The 19,403-nt window shown below is 39.5% G+C and overlaps 1 protein-coding gene across 1 annotated transcript; it reads left to right on the forward strand.

Annotated features, from left to right (window-relative positions):
- Nucleotides 1–204: 204 nt before the first annotated feature.
- On the forward strand, nt 205–19,086 carry FERMT1 (FERM domain containing kindlin 1; the record flags this gene model as incomplete). Its single annotated transcript, XM_081998044.1, has 14 exons — nt 205–361; nt 3,171–3,404; nt 4,790–4,936; nt 5,529–5,742; nt 6,739–6,841; nt 8,417–8,524; nt 9,413–9,544; nt 9,681–9,730; nt 12,232–12,356; nt 13,691–13,797; nt 14,552–14,773; nt 15,436–15,560; nt 17,488–17,629; nt 18,913–19,086. Exons 1-14 carry the CDS (start codon nt 211–213, stop codon nt 19,084–19,086), a joined length of 2,034 nt encoding a protein of 677 aa, XP_081854170.1. The 5' UTR covers nt 205–210.
- Nucleotides 19,087–19,403: the final 317 nt, after the last annotated feature.

Below are 19,403 nucleotides of genomic sequence, written 5' to 3' on the forward strand. Positions count from 1 at the left end.
TATCTTGCAAGAGTAATCAAAAGAGCAGAGTCTAGTTCAGAGGTAACAAGATAACACATCTTAGGTTCCACCCAAGGCCGCTGTGAAGTCTTGGCAGCATGGAAGTATTTTGTGACTATGGAGAAATGCATTTGTTTCAGAGAGTGGAGGAAAAATATCCTGTTTGTTTGTTTGGTTTGTTTTTGTAGATCTTACATAGACCTTTCCAAAATGATTTCCGCAAGTGAATATGGGTCTCACTCCTGGGAGCTCTTGGTGACAGTTGATCATCAGCATGAAGAGGTACAAAAGGAATTTTTACTACAGGTCACAGGGGACCTTCATATTGGAGGAGTGATGCTGAAATTAGTAGAACAAATCAGTGAGTAAAGACCTGTTTAATTTACACAGTGTTATTAAAATAATACATGCAGCTTTCCCTCTACAAAAAGAAGCTCCAGCGCATTTTGAAATGGCACTGCCTCACTTACTTCTTTGTAACAGTACATCGAGCATGTAGGTGCTGCAGACTCAGGGTTTTTATGTGGCCAGAACCCCTCTCTCCCTGTGACTAAAGCCCCTATACTATCACAGTGCAAACAAAACTTGACTTTGTTTCTTGTCTTCCAGTTAAGACAAATATAATTGGACTACGCTAACTATTCAACTCCCTTTCCAGATAGACTTTATGGCTAGTTTGAGGGGCAATAAAGATAACTAATACCCTATTTATCCACCTGTAGCAGTCAGAGACATGATTAGTTGTTACAAAGGCACTTCGGAATTTACTGTTTCCTGGGCATTCTAGCCAAAATCTGAGCCACGTTACGCATTGTATATATCCAGTAGGGAACAGCTGTGAAGAGCAGAGACTGGCCAAGTCAAAGTTAGGAGATGCAAGGTTAAAATACTCCGTGTACAGTCACAGCAAGTCAGCACCACAGGCAATAAGAGAATCTAGGTTTCTTTAATTCAAAGCTACCAAATGGAGCTGCCTCCCAAAATAATCATCTGCACTCTGAGGCTGCAGAATGATAGGTACAGACAAGATTATTGTATCAATGCCACAGGGTTTTCATATGCAACTCGTTCTTCAAGTGTTATTCTTTCTTCTGGAATTCTTAAATCTAGAAGTCTTTAGTCACCACCTTCACACAGAAAGGCACCTGTCTGCTAGATTAGACTTGCCAAGTGTGAACTTTGCATTTCTATGCATTGCTCTAGAAATATAAGATTTGCAGCAACAACAACAAAAAAAAGTAAAAAAAAAAACTCCTTGAAACTTTAGTCTTTTTTACATAGCTTGACTTCAGACAAACAAGATGATAAAAACTGAACTATAACAAAAGCATCAATAAAAAGAAAAACTGAAATATAACAAAATTCAGCAAAACAGCATCAAGAAATTTAAAATCAGCAACTTAATAATTTCAGAGTTCTTACTGCCAAGCGAAAGGTTTTGTTTTCAAATGTGGGTTTTGAAGGAAACAAAAAGGAGATGCACAAGATATTCTTTCCAAAAGGCTCTGATTCAGTAAAAGGACATTTTTACACAAACACCCTTCATGATGGAAAAGCTCTACTTAGAGATAGTGGTTTTATCAAGGAATCTCTTTTCCAGCATTCAAGCAGGTAGCAAATCTGTGATACATTTCTACCAACTTTCTGTGTACCTACACACACAATTCAGCCAGCAAACCAGTGGTAGCCATAGTTCTCACTGAGTCAGAAGATTAAATTTTCATGCTATTTTTTATAACTAACACTCAAATAGTGTGAAAAGCTTTCTATGTTAAATAATATTGAAAGCAAATCTGTAATTAAGCAATTTGTGTCAGCAGCTCTCTTGAGACATAATTTTTACCAAGAAACTCCAAAATAGGATAGGGCTCTGCTGTGTTACAGACACGCTGAGGAATAACCTCTACCTGGTAGAGCTGATGAGGAGGAATGAGAAATGATGCACAAGACTGAAACAACTTGACCAAGATCACACGGAAACTTTACCTGCTACTAGACATCACTGGCATCTGGGAAGTCATCTACTCTTGGAATTCCCCATGGAACTGACAGCAGCAATGCTTTCTCTCTTTCCTTCTCATGCTGACCTAGTCAAGGTTTTGATACCTTTCAGGTCAAGGATAACTTACTGCTCAAGAGTAATCAGAGAACAGCCACTGTTCTCCCCCTCCAAAACTCTTAATATCTATCTTTTCTTGATTCAGCAAGCCTTACTCTATCTCTATGTTTTTGAAGTACAAAATACACAAACATTTTTTACTTAAGCAAAACACAGGCAAGTCCATATTAGTGAAGCAAGACAGTCATCTCTTGGCAGGCCTGTCTTGTCGTGAGTTTTTGTAGGCAACCCTTGTCAGTCCCTGGTCAGTCACACCAGCCTGCCCTCCTGCACAGACTAATACAAGATTTAACTGTACCGTATCGCATCATGCCTGTTTTACCTCCCTTACAAGTTTCTACTTCTCTTACAGGTTTCTGCATCCCGTGTGGTAGAGGTCATCTTATTTGTTAGAGAGCTTGTTAACTCTTTGCTGATTGTCACAGGGCTTACTCACAAAATAGTAATTCTTTTCCTTGATTATTTAAAGAATGTTGCCACTGTAAAGTTGTCCTAAGTGGGCTGCACTCAAGTGAACATCCGTGTTCATCTAACTCTGCAGCCACAGAGAAGAGCTGAGAACAGTCCTTAGCTGTGTGTCACCAAGACCTCAAGGGATTCATTGCTGGTTCTTAAGACTATAGAGATGAGCTGTTCAGTGGCACTTCCCAGGAGGCTGTGGAAGAACTTGTGCCTATCTGGGTGCACACAACATTTTGTGGGAGGATTTCAGCTTGCACTATCAAGTTGCCAAGTGGGTACCCTTATCCCAGCACAATCCAAGCAGCATTGGATCATGTATAGCACCAGATTTAGGAGATGCACTTTCCCTGTGGATATGTGCAAGATTAAGGCAGTGCCACAGTCAGCACCTAGGTTAACTCTTGAGGGAAGACAAAGTTAGTTCCCAGTGACTGCCATAAAGATTCAGCAAATGGGGTCTAGGTCTCAGGAACTGTAGCTGCTGCTTTAATGTAAATAAATTCTCCTGTTTGCAGAGCACTGTTTTCCAAATCCAGCTTTTTGTATATTTGCTCCATAGTTTATTAATAACCATTTTGTGTTTTCCTAGAAATACCACAAGATTGGTCAGACTATGCTCTTTGGTGGGAGCAAAAAAAATGTTGGCTTCTGAAAACCCACTGGACACTCGATAAATGTGGGGTGCAGGCAGATGCTAAGCTGTTCTTTACTACTCAGCACAAAATGCTGCGGCTTCGCTTGCCAAACATGAAGACTGTGAGACTGAAAGTCAGCTTCTCTTCTATGGTATTCAGAGCTGTCAGTGACATCTGCAAAATTCTCAGTAAGTAAAGCTAAATCCCCTCTAGCGACTAAGTTGGAGCATTTTATTAGGTGACTTTGTTTTGATGTGAAGTCCTTACTGACAACACTCTTTAGCTCAAGGAGAAACTTGATTGAGTTGACCCAAGATCAAAAGACAGATTTTCTGGGTTTTAGTATCCAGTGCATGTCAGTGGTTTTCAGTCTTTGTGGTAACTGATGCAAACAGTTGGTTTGCAGAAACCAACCTCAGAAAAGTGTCCCATGAGCTGAGGAGTACTGGATAGTCAAAGTCCTGTTGGTGGCTTGTAGGGTCCTTGTCCTCCTTGAGCAGGACTCAGTCCTGCTTATTCTGTGTCATTAAGACATATTACATGTATTTACTTCAGAAGGAGCGTGTTTTAAATGTTCAAAACTTTTATATGCCCAAACATCTCCAGGTCAGGGCATACCTAACTACCCCACACAAGCCCGTGAATGTGTTGCAGCACTGGGTCCCCAGGTCTCTCCTCTTTCCAATAATGGGGCACCTCCAAGTAGAGATGAGGTTTTGGAGCGTGCTAGACCTGTGTGCCTGTGATCAACAGGAGTAAGTCGAGTCTGCAAACAGTCTTCAGAATCCCTCAGTTTTAGGGTAAAATGGGGATTCAAATCCTCATTTTAATTTAGATCTTCAAAGCTTAGCCTATTAACACATTCGTCTTCAGAAGGAATTTACCACCCCATATTGACCACAATGCAGCTTTCAACTTCATCTTCTGGCAGTGAATTGTGGAAGGTATAGTATGTCTTTATTAAAATGATGCCATAATTGTTCAACTGACATTTGGCCAAATTAAATACTCCTACCCACATTTTTCTTCCAGATTGAGTCTGTACAGGAACCCTGTAACTGTTCTCATGAGTGAATACTGTCAAAAATGTCTTTGCTTACCACACGATAAAAGTGTTTTTCAGAAACAAAGTGCCAGGTTTGCAACTGATAATACATGTCTGAATCAGTAGAGCGTTAGGGAATAGTGTATAGCCAAGACAGAATCTTGTACCTGAGATACAGTAAAAAATAAAAGGCACAAACTTCGAATACAGTGGTTCTATTTCTATGCTTGCTTATTCGTAAGTTAGACATTTCATTGCAGAGCCATTAGGGAGAAAGTTTTTCCCTGGTGTTCTAAAATGCAGTTATGCTTGCTACAAAAGCAGACTTAAATCCTGTCAAAACTCACTCTCACAGCCCAAAGTCTTACTGGATTTTCCATGGCTACTGCTTTCAACCTGCTAAAAATAAAATTCAGATTGCAACATGGAGCTTCCCCAAATGCATTAACAACCATGGGCTTTTTTTTGATGTAATCTGCTCAGTTTAAAACATTGCATCTTGCTTCACTTCCCAAATTGCCACTGTAGATATCAGACGGTCAGAAGAACTCTCTTTGTTGAAGCAGTCAGAAGATGTACTCAAAAAGAAAAAGAAAAAAGACAAGAACAGCAAAGAACCAGTTACAGAAGATATTTTAAACCTGTGCAACTCTCCAGTGAGTTCTGGATTATCAGGTAATGAAAAATCAATATGATTTTATTCTGCTGACTGAAAGTGAAAAAGAGAAAGAAATCCTTTGTTACACAGTTAAAACCAGGGAGACCAGTTTAATGTAGGATGGTAGTCGGAGAGACACAGTTGGCCTGAAATTAGGGGCTTCAAGAAGTTACTGAAATCTCCAATATATCAATATTTGCTGTTGTCTTTTTTTAATGTTTTTCCTTCCATTGATATGAGAAAGGCCATATCAGAAAACAGGTGATCAGCTGTGGCCCTGCACACAGACTGTGCTGCTGCTCTTTGAAAATGTGAGACCACTCTTAAAATATTCAACAAGTTTGGCAACCTGCAAGGAAAACGAGAAGTAAAGACTCAAAAGTACGTGTTTCCTATCTCCAACACAACCGAGAGACCTCACAGAACAAGAAAGAGCACTTCTGTCGCTGAGGTCACTTCACCTGTGAAAGGACAAGGCCTTCTGTAAACAGCAGAGATAGGAGACTCTGTTGGAAGAAAAGGGCTACTCTTTTACGATGGAAAGTGGTAGACTACCTAAGTCTGACGGCAGTTTTCCCTGGAATAATACGTTACTCTCTTAACTTGCAGGAAGTCCAGGTTTATATAGTAAAACCATGACACCTGTTTATGATCCCATCAGTGGGACACCAGCTTCTTCTACAATTACTTGGTTCAGCGACAGTCCCTTGACTGAGCAGAACTGCAGCATCCTCGCCTTCAGTCATCCCAGCTGTTCTCCAGAAACACTAGCAGAGATGTACCAGCCTCGGACTTTAGCTGACAAAGCCAAACTCAATGCAGGGTAAGATGCCTCTCTTTGAGATCTCTCTTAGCTTGCGTAACAAGGGTAGCATTAACCCAGCTTTTTAAGTGTAAAGCAGAATTTGAAAACAAACCCCTGATATGTGTCTATATTGATACTTAAAAACATGCTTTGATCTAGGTTTTGTTTCAGAAATACTTACTCTTTTTAATATTTTTTCCTTATTCAACATTCTTGGTTAGGCAATTTTGTTTTAAAGTGATGAATGATGTAATTGTGCAGGCTGTGGACTAAATTCTGTTAGATGAAGGCAAACGCAGTTTAGCACTGTGGGCACAGCTAAAGGACAGCTTGGATAGCAAACTTCAAAGGCTTTAAATGGACAGTGGAAATACACGTGTGGATAAATTCAATAAAGCTCTAATGAATTACAAACAGGTGACTTACTGAATTATGCACAAGCAAACATTGCGTATTGTACACCATAGAAGAATACAGAGCACTAGGGGGTTTAGTGGTGCAGGTGTTTGAGAGGATTGTCTCTCTAGCATTAAAATATGGATTGCCATTTTTAGATCTGTGGAGCATTTAACAGTGACTTCAATATTTTCATTGGATTTCACTGGAGAACAGAAGTAGCTAGAATTATAAAGTAGCAAAAACTGAAAAGAAAAGCAGTTGTAAATATTACAGGCACGCTTTTGCCCTGGCTTAAATGAACCTCCTGTTTCTGGAGAAGAAAGAATCTTATTGGCATAGGTCACCCTACGGCTAGTTACTGCTCAGTTCCTGGCATCTACTCCTGATGTCTTGAATAGTGTTGGAAAAAAAATAGGAAGATTATAGGTATTGTGTTTATACAGTGAAAGCTGGAAATCCATATGAACGTTCCACCTTCTCGAGTCATGTGAATTTTCCACAGACCTGCAGGAATTAGAGCTGTTCCCATTTTTGTTTCACAATTACATTGGAGCTCTGCAGGTGTGATATTTTTTTTCCTGTACAGATGAATCTGTGGGTTGTTTTCTTCCACAGCTGGCTAGATTCATCTCGATCACTTATGGAACAAGGCATTCTGGAGGACGATCAACTTCTGTTACGCTTTAAATATTACACTTTCTTTGATTTGAATCCAAAAGTAAGAGCTTTGGTTTTATTGCTATTCACTGTTTGCCTGCTTTCATGTCAAGGAGCTATAGCACAAGGATACCAAATTCTAGCTAGGATTTGTTACAGGCCCTTCAGAGATCAAATTCAATTTCTTCCCCTCAGCTAGGGCTGCACTTTTCCCCTTTGGACACTGAATCACCATTCCTCGCCTGAGATCTTAAGTATAAAGATGAGATCTGAAGAGCACCAGAAGCGGTATCCAGATCTCCAGAGGGGCTGGTGTACTTTCTGCCTCTCTTGTAACAAGAAAAATAAAGGGGAAAACTAAAACAACAGTATCCTAAATGACATAAATGTATAAGGCCTAATTTTGAAAATGGACTTAAAAATTACATTTACGTTCCACTGCCCTTCAGTGAATATAAAGGTTTTCTGGGCTGAAGCCCTCTAAAGCACTCAGACACTTAAATTTGTTTGAATGTGATTGCGTGATTACCTTTGGAAAGTTCAGCAAAAGTGTTTAAGTCACATTTGAAAACAAGACTCAGTCTTCAAAAATCACTTGAACGTTTTTCTCAAGTTGCCTCTCGTTTGCCTTTATTTCCACTAAAAGTCAGCCATGGTGGTTGTGTTAAGACAGTGTTTTTACGGCTTGGGCGATGCATTTAGTGAAATTAAAGCACGATCATTGACCAGTATAAATCAACAAGAGTTCAAATGTGAATTTTAGAGGATTTGGCCTTCACATTGTTATTTGCTGTAAAAAAATCTCATTTTAGGCCTCTCAGATAAAGAGAAGGGCACTTTCTAGTTCAGGTGGCATGTTTTTGGTTGAAATGCCATCCCCACTAAAATTCAATTACGCGTCTCAGCTTCAGCAGCCCAAACATTTCCTTTCTTTGCCCCAGCCAGCCATGGAGCCATAGGATGAAATAACCCAAAGCAGCTTCAGGCAATTTAATTGCGAACCACTATTGGGAGAGGTCATGCTCCAAGGTTTACCCACCCCATCACCTACCTTTCACCAGCTCTGGGGCTTGAATATTTCTGTGAGTCACTACACCTTATTAACCAAGTAGATAATATGAAAAAATCACTATCCAAAAAATGGATAGTGAATTAAAGCATCTCACAGAAGGATCTGATAAATGTTGAGGCAGTGCAAAGATAGAGCCAGAACCGAAAAAGCCAAGAGCAGTAGAGGGGAAGTGAGGAATAAGAGTTTCTGTCTTTTGGCAGTAGCAAGCTGTTAAGTGTCACATTCTTATCAGTCATGTCACATTATTTTCACTCTCATGGTGTGGTTTCACATTTCAGTTAAGCCAGTCCAAGGCCTACTACCACAAAAGAGGATGTCTTCATCTCCTCTTCTGTTTCAGCCAAGGACTCCTGATTAGTTTTCTGTTGGATCAGCAAGCCACTGTGACCCTACACACAATCACATGAGCTGGTACAAGAGAAGGATAGGAACTTAGAGCAGCGCAGAGGTGGGGGGAGGAAGGAAACAACCTTTATGGCTTCAGCCCAATGTTAGATCAGCTGCAGCTGAGCACAAATCTATATCTTGATGGTCATTAATGACCAATGTTCTTTTTTGCTACAGTATGATGCAGTGCGAATAAACCAGATATATGAACAAGCCCGTTGGGCCATCCTGTTAGAAGAAATCGACTGCACGGAGGAAGAAATGCTGATCTTTGCGGCACTACAGGCACGTACTTGATCCAAGTTGCAAAACCTGTTTCCACAAGAGGCAGGCACAAGCTAGGACAAGACTAGGATAGAGCACAGGCCAAGAGCTCTGCTTGGATTGGGGGTCTGCTATTTGAGTACAAAACAATAAGCAGCATCCATCAACTAAATTCAGTAGCAGCACACTATTATTCAAACTGACACATACAGTTATGGAACCATTTACTACCATTATCTAAAGCAAACCCTACCCAGCATGTAACTTTGATACCAGTCTATTCCAAAGGGGATTACTCTGAAGTGTTCCTTCCCATACCAGCTACCATCCTTTCACATACTCTTCCTGAAAATTTCTCTAATACGTGAATACGTACATTCACAACAGACCAAAAAAAGCTACAGCACAATGTGAAGGTACGGACAGTATGGAGTACGTAGAAATTTTAACATGACCTAGCGTGGCTTAGTCCCTGACTGTAGGTAGTAAGGCACAAATGTTTATTAATAATAAGTTCCTTCCTTTTAAATGTAAATGGAATTGCCAAAAAATTCACAGCCTGCCACTGTGGAACACCACAGAACCTTGCTGCCAAGTTTCCACCTGGTACGGACAGCACTTACAGCTGACAGTACTAGGGATGCAAATGTTAGTACTAAGTCAGCCTCACAGAACAGGGACAATTATACAGGGAAGGAATAAAAACACTGGCAATTAAAACAGGAAACTGTTATCAGTAATTGCACTGGAGATCATAGTGGACATACCTGCTTCCTTGTGAAAAACACATGGTTCTGTGCTGCAGCACTTTATGCAAGACCAAGAAGACCAAATGGCCTATTTTCATATGCTGTGATTGTGTGTTGCTAATTGATATATTGACTATTTGATATTGATGTTTTATTTTAGTATCATGTAAGCAAGTTATCGTTATCATCAGAGGCGCAAGATTTCACCTGTGAATCAGAAGTAGATGAAGTAGAAGCTGCACTTTCTAATCTGGAAGTGACACTAGAAGGTGGAAACGCAAATAACATTTTGGTATGTCCTTTCGGATCCCAGAATTGCTTTCACTGTGTCAAATGCGTTGACTCTGATGAGCCTGCCTGGTTCCTGATTTTTTAACAGAGTTAACAGATGACATTGTACTAAAATTATTCCTAATTATTCCTGATAGGAGGACATCACAGACATCCCGAAACTTGCTGATAATCTCAGGCTAGTTAGGTGAGTTATTAAAACTAATAGTAAAACATACAAAACACAAAGCTTAACCATACAAGACACCCCTTGAGTTTTTCATTCGAATCTAACGGTAGATCCTACGGTTATAAATTAACAGATGCACCAGATAGGTCTAACTAGCCTAATATCCTCTTCAAATCTTTCTCTTACTGCTTCTGAGCAAGATTCTTAGCAAATCTTTCTAGCTCTTGAGGTGCTGGGGTAGCTGTATTTATGCTTATTAAGAGATCAGGCTCTTTTTTCCTAGTATTCTATACTAATATCCTAGTATTTCCTAGTGCTCATCAATCCTCAACTCTAAGCAAAAGAGTCTACAGTTTTGATTTCAATATTTTACTGTTTTTTGCCAATGAAAAACTAGAAAAAAATTTCATCTCTCCTTGAGAATAATTTCAGAAATCAACCCTGGGGATTTATGTATTTTTTTAAACACAAGAAACAAACAAGTTACCCCTTTGTAACCAAACATGGAGTCTGTCTGTTTCTAATACGGGTTTCTAATGACTGCAGTGACCTCAAGTCTGTAATGCCTTCTATCACAAAACAGTCTTTGTGTTTTAGAAATATAAAGATTTCTATTGCACAAATATTTACCAGATTCCTTCTGATGACAAATCATATTGTAGTCAGTGAACTGAGAACTGCACCTGAAAATTGTTAACTGTTGTTAACTGTTACGAATTGTTAATTATTAATATCCAATTAGGAATTTATTTGACATTCAAATTACTACGGTGGCTTAAGATGAAAGGGAATGTAAGCCTTTTAAGTTCTGTCAGTTACTTACCTCTAACAATGGATTGTTTATTTTGCCCCAGCAGTAGAGCTGTTTGCTTTTAAAAGCATTCAGCGGTTATTTTTCATTATGAAAAATTTCCTATATACATGATAAATCACCTACTAAACCTAAGATATTGTAGAAAGTAGGTAAAGTGTAGAACATTTCTTTAAAGGAACAACAACATTTTGTTACAATAATTATTTGCTTAATTGTAAACCTAAATGCAAACTCTGCATGTCATACTGCTGACTCTATTCATATAGCAAACTTTTATTCACTTTTATTCACAGTGTGCACTACATTAGCACACTGGTAAATACTACTTTCAGGTGGGTGATGATATTGTGGAGAATTGCAATATTTTTGTCAAAAACAAGAACAAAAAGCTTTCAGCAACTTTTTTTGGGTAGAAAAATAACTGTTAGTCTAAAAAAATTATAGTCCCTTATTTTTGAAGAATGTCACTGTATTGGAAAATTAAAAGCCAACATACTTGGCAGCTTTGAAAATCCAAGCTTGGGTTTTTTTAATGTAAACATAAAAATCACCATTTTCTAGAAAGGATTCTAAACTAGGATTTCTAGAAAGGCTTTGGAGAACACGAGAGTGGGCATAATAATTTACTGTTTTCCAGCTAGCTGTATACTCTTTGTACCGTCATCTTAGATTTAAAGGGAATTACTAAATAGGCAGTGGAATTTTTTTCTTCTTTTTAACTTCATTGTTGACCTTTGTAGCTAGTTGTTAGGTATTTCTCTACTAGAGCACTGCTAATACCTCTGGCTTTCTCTCCTGAAATATATTGAGCCTAGGATTTTATTTCCCTGCCCTGCCTGTTGTGGCTTTGTATTCTTAGTAGAATTAATTATGATTTTTATCTCTTACTGATAAAGAGAGGTGGGGCTGGCACAATGATTGTGTTTGACCATTAGTAGCTATCAGTTAATTCTGAACTCCAGAGTAGATATTTTAAAATTTACTCTATGAAAGAAATCGGTTTCCATTAGCAAAGTGCTGAAGTTAAGTAAAATAATTAAAATGAGGATTATGTCCATCTATATACATGTGTGAGGAGCTAAGGTAACACTGCCCTAGTGGAAGAAGATGGTTTAAGCTACCACCTTTTCTTGGAGTGCTACAAAACCTCTATAAACGTAGTGAAGGAATAGAATTTTGTTGTGTTAGATACTATTCAGATAAAGCCAAAAAGGTGGTGTCTACTCCTTTACAATGTAATGAATACAAGTTAGTTTTACGGGTGCGAATTTTTTAGATAAGGAGCTATGAAAAACTGAAGCTAATTCTAGTGCGTGTGAACAAACTAGTAGGTTACATTAGCATTACTGAGTTAATGTAAAAACCAGAATTAGTCTGCTAGAAGGGAATGGCTTTGATTAGGAAGGAAAGGGAAAAAAAAAAGTAAGAAAAACCTCATAGAAGAGAAAGAAAAAAACCCCAAGAGAAATCATAGATGGGATTTAGCTAGAATCTGGGGTGAAAACCACATCCATACCTGGAACAACTTGAGTGCAGTGTTGGTTACAGGCACTTGCCAGCCCCCTCACTGACACAAGTATGACTAACCCAACTGAAGCCATGCGTATGACCTCAAAGCAATTTGAGATCCACAATAATACTTGTGAGTGACTTAGCAATTTCTACATTTCAATATAAACAAATGTGATTTCTTTTTTTCTTTTAGGCCCAGGAAACTGTCGCTCAAAGCTATCAAGCCATATTGGTTTGTCTTTAAAGACACTTCAGTATCTTATTTTAAAAACAAGGAATCTGCACAGGGAGAACCTATTGAGAAACTAAACCTAAAAGGTAGGTATTTCGTGTTCCTTTCTTTCCTTTTTCTGTTGCATTTGTGAACTGAATAAATCATGATAATCCCTGCAAGACTTGGGAAGGCAAGCATGGTAGCATTTAGCCCTGGAACTTTTTCAGTTACTGAGACTCCTAAGCAGGCAGACCGCAACTGCAGAAGAGGCCTAAACAAAGAGGATTCAGTAGCTCAGCCCAAACCAAGATTATCTGGACCTGACTTATAAAATGCCATGTATTGCTGAATTCACTTAAAGATGAGTCAGATAAAGAATGCGATCTGTGTGACACTTATTTCCAAATATATTTACTCTATGTTAAATAGCAGTACTCACCTCTGTCCTTGGCAAATGTATACTGGTGGTAGAGGATTATAGATGATGCAGTCCACAAGAATGCCAGAGGTTGCACCTACATCCTGCTGTGCCAGGACAGCTCCAAGGCCTTCTCTGGACTATGGTTTTCGTGCATGGGGATTTGCGTAGCTACAACCAGCTTTAGGTACTTCTGGAGGAGAAACCCTGGGTGTACACACAGTGAACACCAGCACCACAGTAAACACCAGCCTCCATCTACATCTACTCCTGCAGGGACATCATTTGTTCAGTGACAGGGAACCACTGATGCCCAGGATTCATCCTAGAAGGAACCTTTGAAATAGAAGATTGACCCTTGTGAACAAATGGCTCTGCAAACCAATCTGCATATCCTCAGTAGGTCAGATAAATGCATGGTAAAACTAGGTTCCAGGGTGGCTGGAATCTCACCAAGTAGCCCACAGCCTTGGTGTCCCTTGACAGAAAGGGGAACTGTAGGCATCCTCGACTCCAGCTGAATCCAGAAGGCCTCTAATAGCACCATCAACATGAAATACTAGGTCTTCAGAGTTCTCTGGGATCTCTGTGCTGGCCAGCTCTGTTGTAGATGTCATCTACATCTGATTGTCAGTACTAAGTTGCTTCTGAAAATATAATGCAGGCTTTCACGTCGTTTAGGGGAAAATTTCCAAAAGCGCCTATCTCACTGGTTCCTCTCCATTTTTAAGTGTTGAGCATTTCCTGAGATCAGGCTGAGGTTTTGAGAGCACTTGCATCCTTTCCCTTCCACATTGACTAACATGCTCTTTGAGCTCAGCGCACACATCACTCTGGCAAGCCAGACTAGGCAGTGAGCTAGGACAGAGACCTTTCATTAAACCTAAGCTTCAAAAGTCTTGGCCCTTGATCTCAAAGAAAAACAACCATTAAGTACTGTTCCTTAGTATTAATCAGTACTTAAAGTTACTGAAGTGGTAATTAAATAAATTAATTTCTTTCTGATTCTCTGTTATCTAGGATGTGAAGTTGTACCAGATGTAAATGTTGCAGCGAAGAAGTTTGGAATCAAATTACTAATTCCTGTTGCTGATGGCATGAATGAAGTATATTTGAGATGCGATAACGTGAGTAATAAGACAAGGGAAAGTTTGTATTCCAGATTTATTGGCAGACTGTCTAAAAGGCCTGTTCTAGAATTTGTATACAAAAATAAAGATGCTGCAGAGAGTTTATAATATACATGTTTAGTAAAATTAAAGAATGATGTGGTAGTCTAACAAATACTTAATGCTTGAGGGGACAAAAGGACAATAATTCTGTGTTTATCATCAGTTTCCAAGTAAAGCCGCTGGAAAGAAAAAAAGAACGAACTATCAAAAAAGTAAAAAGAGGTTACAATATTTTATTCCAGTGTTTTCAGAGGGTGGAGGTTTGGGTTTTGTTCTCTTCTTTTTTCTTAATTAGAACTCTCCCCATCCAGATGAGGGTAGTGTGATAAGGATCTTACAGTAGTTTTCAATTTCGGTTTGTTTATTTATTTATTTATTTTAATTCAATTAATATTGAAATGTATCAATCCAAATTCTGTAAAAATGTTCATTAGCTGGAAAATAGTCATGCAATAAAATTTCCCAGATAATCTCTTCCAAAATACTGGATTTCTCTGAAAATTTAAAACCTAACTATTCTGCAAAAGCAGTCCTCTAGGTGGAACTAGCCCAATCAGGGAAGAACAACAGTACTATGGTAACTACACATCCACGCAAATTAAGCGGAATAACTCCAGAGTGGTTTTACTGCACAGTGGAAGATGCGTGAGCAGTAGCCATCTTCATAAATGGTTTGTCCAAAAATATAAAACAATTATCTTTGTTGCAGGAGAATCAATATGCTCGGTGGATGGCTGCTTGCATTTTAGCCTCAAAAGGCAAAACAATGGCTGATAGCTCTTACCATCCTGAGGTCCACAAGATCCTTTCATTTCTAAAGATGAAGAACTGGACCATGTCTCCCCAGGGTGTCTCTGATCCAGAAAGCATAGATATGAAACCAGAATGCTTTGTCTCACTGCGTTATACCAAAAAATACAAGTCCAAGCAGGTATCCTGAGCATGGCTTGATGGGTTGGGGATGGGGCATTCAAATGATTGCTTGGGGTGAGGCTGGATCGAAGCAGTATTTGGAAACCATACAGTAGAATCATCTAGCAATACTCATTTGTCCCTTTGATATTTAGCAAGAGGCCTTTTCTTTAAAATGAACACAGAGGTGGGTCTCTCAGCACTTGTTCAGAGTACTCCTCCTACATCCACACCACCTCCTAAGTCACTCACCATGTTCTCCTGATAATGCTGTCCCCGAAAGTCTCTTCAGAGTAAGAAAGGAAGGTGTTTAAGGACAGGAAGTTACTGTCTGCATCTTAAACAACAGTGTCTTCCTGCTCTCTTGGACTACATGCCTCTCCTTCCTCTCCACCTAATTCTTTTGCTGCAGAAGAATTCAGCCTACCATCCTCAGGACACAGTCTCCAGAGCAGTATGCTGGAGCTAGACCCAGTGCAGCACAAACCCACACACTGAGACCTTCCTGCACTGTTCTGCCCCTCATAGCTCAGGATCTGTCCCCAGGTGCTCTCGACAATGAATGGTGACCATTAAGTGTCTGAACATGGCATCAGAGCTAATGATGTTTGATTTAGTGAAAGTAAGGGTATTTTTGTTCTCCAGTTTACGGAAACCTTTCTCTCTTCCTGTGTTTCCCAGTTGGCTGCTCGTATTCTGGAAGCCCACCAAAATCTATCCCAGATGCCCCTCGTGGAGGCCAAGCTACATTTTATTCAAGCATGGCAGTCTCTCCCTGAGTTTGGCTTATCCTACTACATCGTAAGGTAATCGCACTACTACAGTGACGTCAAGCTGCCATAACATGTTCACGCTCAGTGATTTGCAGGAATTTCTTTGACTCCCTGTTCTGGAAACATTCTCCATGTTTTTCCCCACAGACCTTTTTTAATTCCAGTAACTTCCATACTGCTGGGTTTTTCTATAGCAGTAGCAGTCAGTAGCTCCATTCCTGGCATGAGGCTCTCCATTATGTCTGCCTTCATAGAAACCTGTCGGGTTTTGCCTGAAGTAACATATCACTAGGATTAAGCCCATACTGACATAAACTCACTAAAATGTAAAAAATACACGTCTTTGGTGGCATTCTCAGGTTTGCGATATATTTATTCACTCCAGCTCTTGCTCATTGGATTGATCAGATTTTATTATTAGATTTTATGTTAAATTTTATGATAAATTTGATCAGATTTTATTATAAGATGCTTTTTGTTGAGCATAATTTCTTTGGCATTTCATAAAGAAAGCAGCAAACACGATCGCTTTTTTAGGTGAATCTAGAAGAGCAGTCAGCACAAGAAAGGTCCTGTTGTGTTCACAGCGGTTTCCCTGGACTCTTGAATATGGCAGGGTTCTGACCTGCATTCTTCCTTCTTGACAAAACACCAAAAAACTGAAAAGTGCTGGCACAACCATACGTGGAGTTACCTTCCTCTAAGTGTTGTGCTTAACACCTCTTCCAGGGCTGTTTGGGAATCATCTGCGGTATAAACTGAACCAGCTGGGAACCATTCTCTGGCACAGAGGCCAGCTGGCTTAGAAGAGCCCACATCTGTACTATTAAACTCTCTGACTTTCCAAAACCCAGTAGCCTCATGTGAACTACCAGATCATGTTGGTCCTTGGATGTTCCAGCTCCTGAGCCATACCTGGGAGTCATTTGAGAGAGTGCTGCCTGGTTGCAGCCGGAATTCTGCCTGGGACCCCTCTAGCAATTAAAGAGGACATGAGTTCAGTGCCTGGGAATGTTCCCTGTCACTATTTAATTTACTAACATAGATATAGATGTTTTGCCCTATCTGGCAGCACTAATTCTGTTAAACAAACAAACCCAACACCTAAACTGCATTTTGTAAGCATGAGTAAAACACCTTGTGGTGAATTACTACAGACTGATGGGCGGTATCTCAGTGGGGGCTTTAAGTAAGGCACTAATTGTGGTCCAGGTCCCATTCTTTCCGTAAGGGCCAGCTTCATCTAAGGAGAGCAGGTTCAGAAACAGGATCAAAAATATTGAAAATATTAACAGCAGACAGATGAGATTTCTTTCAGCTTTCAACATGAAGGTAGTTTCTTTACCAGAGTAATCTTTTCCTAGCTATTCCCAGCTCAGGAATTTCTGTCCCCCAAAAGTTCTGATACTTTTGTATTTATTTTTCATCTCTAATCAGAAGTTGAAATGTTAAAATGGCTTAATATTTTTGTAATGTGATTTATACTCAGAAATATGCATCTATTGCTAACAGAGTTGTTTCAATAAGTTAATGTGATATATAATTTAAAATATTAAATCTATTTTGATATGCTTCTATAATTTAGGTGACTATCACTAGAAGAACATGTTTCAACATTAGTGAAATGAAGCAAGGAAAAAGATTGTTGACACTTTTCCAGTAAAAATATAATCAAATTCATGCATTTTGGCAGAACAGTATTTTTTAGCAGAAAACAATGAATTGGAAAGATTTCAGCCCAATTATTTTACATCTTACCATGGTTCACCAGCCTACATTTTTGTTTTATAATAAATGCTACTCTAAAGAAGGGTCCAAGCTCTCCTGAATCCCAGGCTGTTGTGACTTTTCCCATGTTTTTTGCACTTTCAGAGGAGGGCAGGTGAAATACTTCTCTAGACAGAAATCACTGCAAACCAGATCTTCTCAAAGGCTTTGTTGGTTGTTTGGGTTTTTTTAGGTTTAAAGGAAGCAAAAAGGATGATGTGCTTGGGGTGTCCTATAACAGGCTGATACGAATAGATATAGCCACAGGAGATCCTATCACAACATGGAGGTTCTCCAACATGAAGCAGTGGAATGTGAACTGGGAAATACGCCAGGTAAAACTGGAACGGCTCTCTGCATTCAGTCATTACATTTCAAACACTGGAGGATGCTTTCAGAAAATCTTTTTAAACCTCAGAGTGAAAAGATTTCGAATGTGTTGTGACATGTTATAAAATAATGTGTCTAAATTTTTTCTTAACGGAGTCTAGTCACAATTCAGAAACTAAAAGTTCTCCAGTTTAAAAGGTTCCTACCAAGATTATTCTGTATAAGTTGCCCATGATTTTGATGGGGTGAAATACAGAGACTCAAAGGGAAATTCCAACTCATTATGTTTACTACTCTGTCACAGTAAAAATCTCATTTTAACTCTCTGTATAGTCTAGCTCATGCATCATCCTCTAAATTGTGGTGATTCAGTCTCTGTTATAGACTGAGGATACAGGAACCCAGTTTGCCTTTCAAATCCCAAACTGAGATTGCAAGGCCACGGAGTGAGTTCCTCTGTGCCAGTGTGCGGTGCTGAGGAGGAAGCTCTGTTGTGTGATTTATACGGGGGCACTCCTGACCCTGAAGCAGGCTGCTCAGTGGGGCCAGCTCTTGCCCAGCAGTCCACCGGAGAGTTTGGGTTTGAAAGCTTGAAGCCAGCTTTGTAAATTGTAGATTTCTGGGCTGAAACTAGTGTGACCTGATATAAATTCAAGCAGCCTGGAAACTGTTCCCGCTTACATGGTTTTCCACATCCATCTGTAGGAGCCAGGAGAGATCAGATACAATCCCTAATATTCTCCTGCAGTACTCCCTATGCCAGAACCTGTAATGCTGGGTAAAGCTGTTGGGTTTGCTTTAAATCCCTCCCAAAAAAGGCATAATCCAGTCAGCAATTAACCCTAGTTTGCTGGGTTTTAGAACTGACTGTAGCTGGAAATCAAAACCTGGCCCCCAAAAGCAGATTTAAGGTCGGCACGTAACAATGAACAGTATTAGACATTATTGGTTAAGTGCACAAAGAGTCAGGAGTGCCATTCCTGCTCTTCTCACTGTTAACTTTATATGCCATTAGAAAAAAATAGTTAAAAGCATGTTTTTGTTGCCTGCTTAGACAAGCAACAAGATTTTGACCACAAGAGGGCCCTGCCATAGCAGAAAATCAAGAAACAAGCAGCTAAACACTCTCTACATCCAGCAGACCCAGAAATCTTTACAGCTCTTGGTTAGCAGAGACAGGTACTGCTTTATCACAATGTCTGTGGTCCAGCTGTGCTCTCACACTTCCTCTTTTTTCCTAAATGCAGCTTATCTCTGTTCCTGATTTTGCCATATATATTTTCTTTAGGTTGCAATCGAGTTTGATCAGAATGTATCTATTGCTTTCACGTGTCTGAGCGCAGACTGCAAAATCATCCATGAGTATATTGGGGGCTACATCTTCTTGTCAACCCGCTCCAAAGACCAGAATGAAACACTGGACGAAGATCTATTCCATAAATTAACTGGAGGTCAGGAATGAGGTGAAGTAAACTCTTCCCTCTGCCTGCTTCTCCCCACTGCTAAGAGGACCAGAGATTGGACAAAAATCTCTCTGATTATTAATTGATGGCTAATAAATATATTGTACATGTCAATCCATCTTGTAATATGATGACTATTTACAGTTGTTGTTAAATATTGAAGCCAAAGTCACTGGATGCGGTATGGCAACTCCATCTATCAATACTAGGAAAATTAAGTTTTCTTTGTTTTCCTTTTGTACAGCTAGCATTTTTTAAATAAACAGTGTCTAGCCACTGGACATTTTTGAACCTAGTATTTTTAATTGCAACAGTC

The sequence above is a fragment of the Phaethon aethereus genome (assembly GCF_964289735.1).
Source record: "Phaethon aethereus genome assembly, chromosome: 3".
Classification (NCBI taxonomy): domain Eukaryota; kingdom Metazoa; phylum Chordata; class Aves; order Phaethontiformes; family Phaethontidae; genus Phaethon; species Phaethon aethereus.